Source organism: Protomyctophum bolini, assembly GCF_963924005.1.
Source record: "Protomyctophum bolini genome assembly, chromosome: 2".
Taxonomy (NCBI): Eukaryota; Metazoa; Chordata; class Actinopteri; order Myctophiformes; family Myctophidae; genus Protomyctophum; species Protomyctophum bolini.
Window position 1 is genome coordinate 43,229,760 of NC_137863.1, and position 7,891 is coordinate 43,237,650.

The following is a 7,891-nucleotide window of genomic DNA, read 5'->3' on the forward strand; positions in this document are numbered from 1 at the left end:
TACTCAGCTCAGCTCTGCATGCCGGTAACAACACATGCAGGACAACAACAAGGAGTCAATGGCAGACAAATAACATCCGTAAACACAGTACACACTACCTAGGAAGCTACAGTACAAACTACCTAGGAAGCTACAGTACACACTACCTAGGAAGCTACAGTACACACTACCTAGGAAGCTACAGTACACACTACCTAGGAAGCTACAGTACACACTACCTAGGAAGCTACAGTACACACTACCTAGGAAGCTACAGTACACACTACCTAGGAAGCTACAAAGTGCACACTACCTAGGAAGCTACAGTACAAACTACCTAGGAAGCTACAGTACACACTACCTAGGAAGCTACAGTACAAACTACCTAGGAAGCTACAGACACACTACCTAGGAAGCTACAGTACAAACTACCTAGGAAGCTACAGTACACACTACCTAGGAAGCTACAGTACACACTACCTAGGAAGCTACAGTACACACTACCTAGGAAGCTACAGTACACACTACCTAGGAAGCTATATAGGACACACTACCTAGGAAGCTACAGTACACACTACCTAGGAAGCTATATAGGACACACTACCTAGGAAGCTACAGTACACACTACCTAGGAAGCTATATAGGACACACTACCTAGGAAGCTACAGTACACACTACCTAGGAAGCTACAGTACACACTACCTAGGAAGCTAAAGTACACACTACCTAGGAAGCTACAGTACACACTACCTAGGAAGCTACAGAGTACACACTACCTAGGAAGCTACAGTACACACTACCTAAGAAGCTACAGTAGCTACATAGAACACACTACCTAAGAAGCTAAAGGAGAAACAGGAAACAATCTAATAGAGAGTATGCACATGCATGATTTTCTATCAGGACACGTGACGCCCCCCTCATCTAGACTGAGTGGCAAAACATTGAGCAGCATGGAGTGTTGGAGTTTGGAAGCGCTCGTAGGAAATCACTCAACTTCCCTGCGCACCACCTGTTTCTAAATGTCACCATAATGCAGGAGGCAGCAAAATGTTGTGTTATTGAAAACAAGCACTTCCAAACTCTGACGTTTCTATGGTGGATTTTCATGACACAAAAACTTTGCAGGTAGAAAGAGGATAATTCAAGCTTTTCGTACAGCTGCAATGTTGGTGAGTTTAACATTGTTTAATGCAAATCAGACAGGACTTTTCTGTTTGGCTGAATGGGCTGTCAAGGCCAGAAAGTAGTTTTTTGCCACTCAGTGGGCGTTCCCGCATAACTTCCAGGTACGATGATGTCATGCGCATACAGTGATAGTTAGCAGACTGGCTTAACGTTCATCTGTCTCTTGGTAAACCCAGCAGGCTTTGAGATCTCTGTCTCCTCCTGCGTCTAAAGTCCCCAAAAGACCATGGTGAGGAGATAGATTAGGGTTAGGGCCCTTTCCTCCCCCTCCCCATTATCCGGATTTCAAAACACAGATGTCTAATGCTGAAGCACGAGCCATTGGATGATTCAGGACGTCAGTATAGCCCCAGCTGTCTTCAGTAAAGTAAATGGTCTTCTTGGACCTAATGCCTCGTTTTAACCACTTGAAGATGCTGTAAAGGGATTATTGAGCCTTTCAGGAATGACGTCATGTGGACTTTTAATGTTTGCTTTAAGCCGACTGATCTTCACCCGGGAACCACCATCCTGACTATAAGAGCAACCTGGGGACCACCACAATTGTGTCGGGTGTGTCCATCATAGACCCACCTGTCAATAGTGACGATTTTGTATTTTCTATCTTTTGAGGGGTGCTAGCCCCTCCTATGCCCAGCTTTGTGTGTGTGCCCCATAGCGATGATTTGATTGGCTGAGCATGGAATGTGAGGATAAAAAGTGAGGGGGTGGCCTCATCATCGTACAGTACATCATCCATTCATTGTTGATTTGCTCGTCAACATAATTATGACGTAAATTCTCCATTCACTGTCATTTAATGTTATTAATTAATGTTAGGTATTTAATGTTTGTGTTAGGACAAGAATCTACACTATAGATGATTATAGGAGGGGCTAGCACCCCTCAAAAAGCGAGGACAGAAAAGTGAGGACACCAAAAGTGATTGGTCGGAATGTGATGACCATGTATGATGATAAGAGCGTTTTCCTTCCTTGTTACTCACTAAATCACACTATCACAGCCTACATTCATGAGCTGGACAAACAAAAATAACAATAGTTTTCAAAGGCCACAACATTTTTGTTGATTACGGGTCCCAAAATGACAGTAATGGTGCGTTCACACAGGCATGCGACACAAAGATGCAGTCTACCATTCATTGTCAATGGAAGCCAGTGACTTGAAGATACAAAGATGCAATGATGCATGCAGCTGCTCCAAATGATACGCATCTTTGCGTTAGCTTGAATCACACTAGTATACACACAGCATACAACACGTGCACATGCACGTTTTGTAAGTGATGCCAGTGTCAAACTGTGTAAGCCATGATAGTTACTATAGCCTAGTAGTCTCTCTCTAGGGCCAAATTCCAATACCAAAAATCTCGACCACTTGCTCACTCACACTTGATCACTCTAGCATGCAGTGTTATGGTGAAATTGGTGACCTGCCGGAATATGCGACCGTCTTGTGGATGTCACATAACTTATATGGCGTTAAAAATAAATACGTGGCCTAAATGCCGCTAGTTTGAACTCTGCTAATAAACAAACCACAATGATTTACGTTCGGACACTGACGTTATGTTATGTGACGTCTACACGATTGTCACATAGGCCTATTTCAGCAGGTCACCAATTTCCCTGTAACACTGCCATGCTGGAGTGACCGAGTGTGAGTGGTATTGGAATTCAGCTTAGGTTATCCTCAGACTATTGTCGCTTCCAGTCATCCCGGTTCTCCATACATCATGGTCAGCTCATTGGTGCTTTGCGCTCCCATGTCAATCATGAGTACATCCCCTTAATGTGGGAGGTCCACGTGACCATGTGCCCATGTGTTGGTTCCCACAGCACTACTTTGCTGGCTGGCAGCTCTTGGTGTCTTTGGCAGTGTCCTGCTATAGTCTCATTCTCCTGGCTGCTATATTTTATGGCTCACCCTTGGGCCTGGCATTCCATCATACAGATTCCTGTTGGTAACATGTGTACTCTTGCTGATGTTAAGCACTGCGCGCAACATTCAATGACATTCCTCTCAGACCCAAAACAAATATTTTGTTGTCGTTGGATAAGATTCCATGCTGTAGTGTATTGATGTTGGTATACCATTAGGAGAGATAACAAACATTGATCGGGGGGGGGGCTGTGGAGACCAGCCTGGGGCTGCAGCGTTATCTTGGCTATTTTCAGCTTATGAACCCACTAAAACTGGGAAAATATCAGATCATGTCATATCATATCATGTTTTCAGACAACCTCCTAATTACTGAGTTTCTCTATACAACAGTCTGCAGCCACTGCCCAGCTTTGAGCATTCGTATTAATAAATTGTCTTCTCCTCAGATCTGTTGAAGATGCACTGGTCAGGTGACCACGGCGCGCCCCTGTCCCCGTGGGCCGAGCAGCACCTGGACGTGTCGTCCACCACGTCGCCCCCCGGTGGCCACCACAAGCACCACCACAACGCCGCCGACCCGTACGGCGCCCGCCGGCACCCCGCCGCCAGCGGCTACGGCGGCCCCCCCGCCGCCGCCAGCGGCTACCCGACGTGGGCCAGCGACGACATATCGGCGCTCAGCGCCTCTTCCCTGCTCAAGCGCTACGCCGAGAAGTACTCGGGGCTGGAGCTGCCCTGCTACGACTCCTCCTCCTCCTCGCGGCCCCTCGCCGCCGGCTGCTACGCCGCCGAGGGACCCCCGGGGGGGCCTTACCTAAAGACGGAGGCCGAGCCCTGGGGGGCGCCGCCGTCGGCCCTGGAGTGCTACCCCGGACTGGAGGCCTTGGCGGGCGGCAAGGTGGCGGTGGTGGCCGCGTCGGACACGGGCTACGGCTCCGCCTCCTCGCCTCAGGACTACCCGCCCGCGTCGTACAACGGCACCTCCTACCTGCCCGCAGGTAAAACTCCTTCATATACACACCTGCTATAGTCATTTTTTCCGTCAAATTGACATTTGCGTCTAACTCAGGTTGTGCGCAAGCCTGCACGCGTGTTGTGAATCTTTTTCTTTCTTTTTTGTAATGCTTATTTTACGCCAAGTCTATGGACTTTGAGGATATACCAAATGTTTGCTTAGAGCACTTTAGGGGCCTGCAAGTCTATGGACTTTAACATTTGTTGAGAGCACTTATGATGCACTGTAAATCGTTAAGTTTGATTACTTAACCAGTCCACTTTCCACAGTCAGTTTCTACTCTTCAGACACAGGCAGACAGACGATACAGAGATATCCATGTGGGACACAGACTATAGGACACGTTTGAAACGGGTGCTATTATGACAACGGGAATTGCATACTATAGGTTCCCAACTTGCATCGTTCCCAAGTAGGCTGGTGGCCGACGGGACACCGGTCTATACTTAACACTAACATGTGATTTGGGTGTCTGCTCTGCAGGGTACTGCCCCCAGCCCCATGCGCTGCAGTCCAGCTACAGCCCCAGCACAGCCGTCTATAACTACCCCCCGGTGGGGTGTTACCCCTCCCCCCACACCTACAGCCACCCCGGTGCCTCCTACCCCCCTCCCCTACCCCTGGGCGTCCCCCGGCCCACCGTGGTTGGGGGCTACGGGGGGTACTCCCCCGCCTCACACACAAGGTATGTTAACCCATTTAGATAATATACAAAATGTCTAAAAGAAATTCTGAAAAAACCTATGTTTCTATGTTAGTGGTGGTGATCATACTATTTCATGTCAAAGGACCCCCAGAATCATATGAATTCGGCCCGCCGACCCCCATCTGAAAATATTTGGTTCCCAGATGCAGACACATACAGATGCGTTCCGGGGTCAAGGGTTAAGTCAAGATCTTTCATTAGGGTTGTTTTGTTTTTCATTCATGTGCCGAGGGTATTATAGAGCCTTATCAGCCTTGTTCAAGGGGAAAAAAATACCCCAGGGCTTAAAGGACAACTTTAGTTTTTTTTCAACCAAGGTTCATGTTTTAGGTTGTTAGTATTAGAGAAACGGTGAGTATTACATTTCTTTTAGGGATTTTAGCTATTTTTGACAGGGGGGCAGGGGGCATTTGGCTAAATATGTATTTTTTCACAAAATGTTATGGCGATTTCATTTTTTTTACATTTACTATACTAGACCCCAAGAAATTACATCTGGCCACAAAAGATCACAAGATCTATTGAATGTGACAAACTGACATATTGAGCCTATACACACACACAGTATAAGTCTTCCCCCAGTAGGCCTCCTTTACATTCAGTAGATCCTGTGATCTTCTGTGGCCAGATGTAATTTCCTGGGGTTTATTAGGACTATAGTAAATAATAAAATAATAAATCACCATAAAATGTTGTACAAAATTTTAGCCCCATGCTCGAATGCCCCCGCCCCCCTGTCAAAAAGAGCTAAAATCCCTAAAACGAAAGAAAGCAGCAAATGAACACTCATCTTTTACTTTCTCTAATAACAATCTAAAACATGAACCTTGGTGGGAAAAAAAACTAAAGTTGTCCTTTAACCGAAAGTTAGCTCACGGATAAACAATCTTAATCGGCCGGCAAATCGGCCGTCAATGAAGCTTGTTTTGATTAGAATCTGAATCTGGGATTAGATTCAGATATAAAAAAAACATTGGAGTCAATGAGGGGGCAACCAATATACTGACGGACCAATGACAGACAATGATAGACAGTAGTATAGCGCAATCTCTGAACTGAATCAATATAAAACACCTTGTATGAGTATACACGTTAAAGGCAACCAGGAGGTTATATTTGATAAGATCAGTATACTCATCTATGGCATTCAATGTGATATTATAAATCAACTCTAACCCTTCTCCTCCTCACAGCCTGGGCGGCGGCGGGGGCAGTCCAGAAGGGGGCGTGGTGGCGCTGAAGCGCAAGGCCTTCGAGATGTCGGAGGACGGCGAGGAGGACGGTGGTGGTGGCGCCGCCGAGGACGAGGACTCCTCCTCGCGTTACAGGAAGTACGGCAACGGCCACGGCGCCAACAAGAGCCACGGTGGCGGCAACAACAACAACAACGGTCACTACGGCATGGGCAGCCCGTCCGCGCCACCCCCGCCGGACCCCCACCACGACGCCTACAAGTCCGCAGGAATTAAGCCCCTGATGTCGCCGTCCCCGTATGGCGGCGCGGGGGATTACAGCCCGCCCGCCGCGGGGGATTACAGCCCGCCGCCCCCAGCTGGGGGCGGCGGCAGCGGCCGCCTGTCTGGGGAGGGCGGCGGGGCGGCGGGGGCGGGGGCGGAGCGCCACAGCTTCCCGCCTCAGCAGAGGATGACTGTGAAGATGCCCGCGGCGCACGCACGCTCCGAGGACCCCACAGGGGGGCGCTAGAGAGAGAGAGAGAACCCGGAGAAGCCTCGGTGTCTTTTCGTATACGGCAACGACCTGCAGGGCAAAACGCACAACAGGAGGAATGGAGGGCACAAGACTGGAGACTCCTGTTTTTCAAAATTCTTAACGTTTTCATTACTCTCCCAAAGAAGTCAACGGGGGCACTTTGCCCTCTGCAAGGCTGCGGTAAAGGGTTGCAGTTCTTTTTAAGGCATATCCTCGACAGATAGACAGACAGCGCTAAGATGGGCTAAAAGCAGTATGAAGGTAAATTCGTGCTTCATGGGATGACGGTGTTCTGAGCCGAACAGAGCCCAAACTACTAAAGCTCACAAAACGTGCCGCGGATGCAACGCGCCGTGAGCTTCATGGAACGTTTTTCTGCGCCGCGAGGCCGCGTGCGACAGAGCATAAATAAGCTATACGCACATAACGCCATTTTGGAAAATAACTCTTTCTACTTCCGGGCCTCTTCCGATTGTTTACCGATAGTAATTGAGGCTCTGTTCCATCCAGAGTCAGTGTTAATGATACTAAATGAAGGCTCTGTTCCACTCTGGTCAAACAGAGTCAGTGTTAATGATACTAAAATAATGAAGGCTCTGTTCCATTCTGGTCCAACAGAGTCAGTGTTAATGATACTAAATGAAGGCTCTGTTCCATTCTGGTCAAACAGAGTCAGTGTTAATGATACTAAAATAATGAAGGCTCTGTTCCGTTCTGGTCCAACAGAGTCAGTGTTAATGATACTAAATGAAGGCTCTGTTCCATTCTGGTCAAACAGAGTCAGTGTTAATGATACGAAATGAAGGCTCTGTTCCATTCTGGTCAAACAGAGTCAGTGTTAATGATTACTAAATGAAGGCTCGGTTCCATTCTGGTCCAACAGAGTCAGGGTGCTGATATATTGTGCGTGTTGGCTCAATGGAAACACTAGTGGGTCTCAAAGTCCTTGAGTGCGTTCCAAATGGCCCCGTAACGAGTGTGTAACTCACGGGTCCGCATGGTTCCATGTTTTCACGCTCAAAGTCACAGGGGTCCTTGCAATTAAAAAAGGTTTGAGAACCACTGCACACTAAATGGAACAGAGCCTTTTGATTAAAGTCAGAAGGGGCCCGGAAGTATAGGAAGAGATATTTCCAAAATGGCGTTATGTGCGTGGAGCCTATTATATTAGGCACGATTGTCTCTCTCAGGATGCTATTTATTTCCCTTGCCATACCACTGGTTGGCGCTGACGTTGCAGGATGGCACGTTGACGCAACATGACGTTGCAGATGGCATCGTGTAAAAGGCTTAGGGGTTTCACGTAAAGGGCCTTTGACTGCAATACCTCTGACCACAACATGCACAAAGAAAAACAACATTTCAGACCAAAAATGAAGAGAGCAATAAACTGAAATGTTGTGATGGCC

General features: G+C 47.8%; 1 protein-coding gene across 1 annotated transcript; it reads left to right on the forward strand.

Moving 5' to 3' along the window:
* Positions 1–1,470: 1,470 nt before the first annotated feature.
* Positions 1,471–6,476, forward strand: LOC308334317 (fidgetin-like protein 2; the record flags this gene model as incomplete). Its single annotated transcript, XM_080791012.1, has 4 exons — positions 1,471–1,504; positions 3,498–4,049; positions 4,550–4,751; positions 5,966–6,476. 4 exons carry the CDS (start codon positions 1,471–1,473, stop codon positions 6,474–6,476), a joined length of 1,299 nt encoding a protein of 432 aa, XP_080647138.1.
* Positions 6,477–7,891: the final 1,415 nt, after the last annotated feature.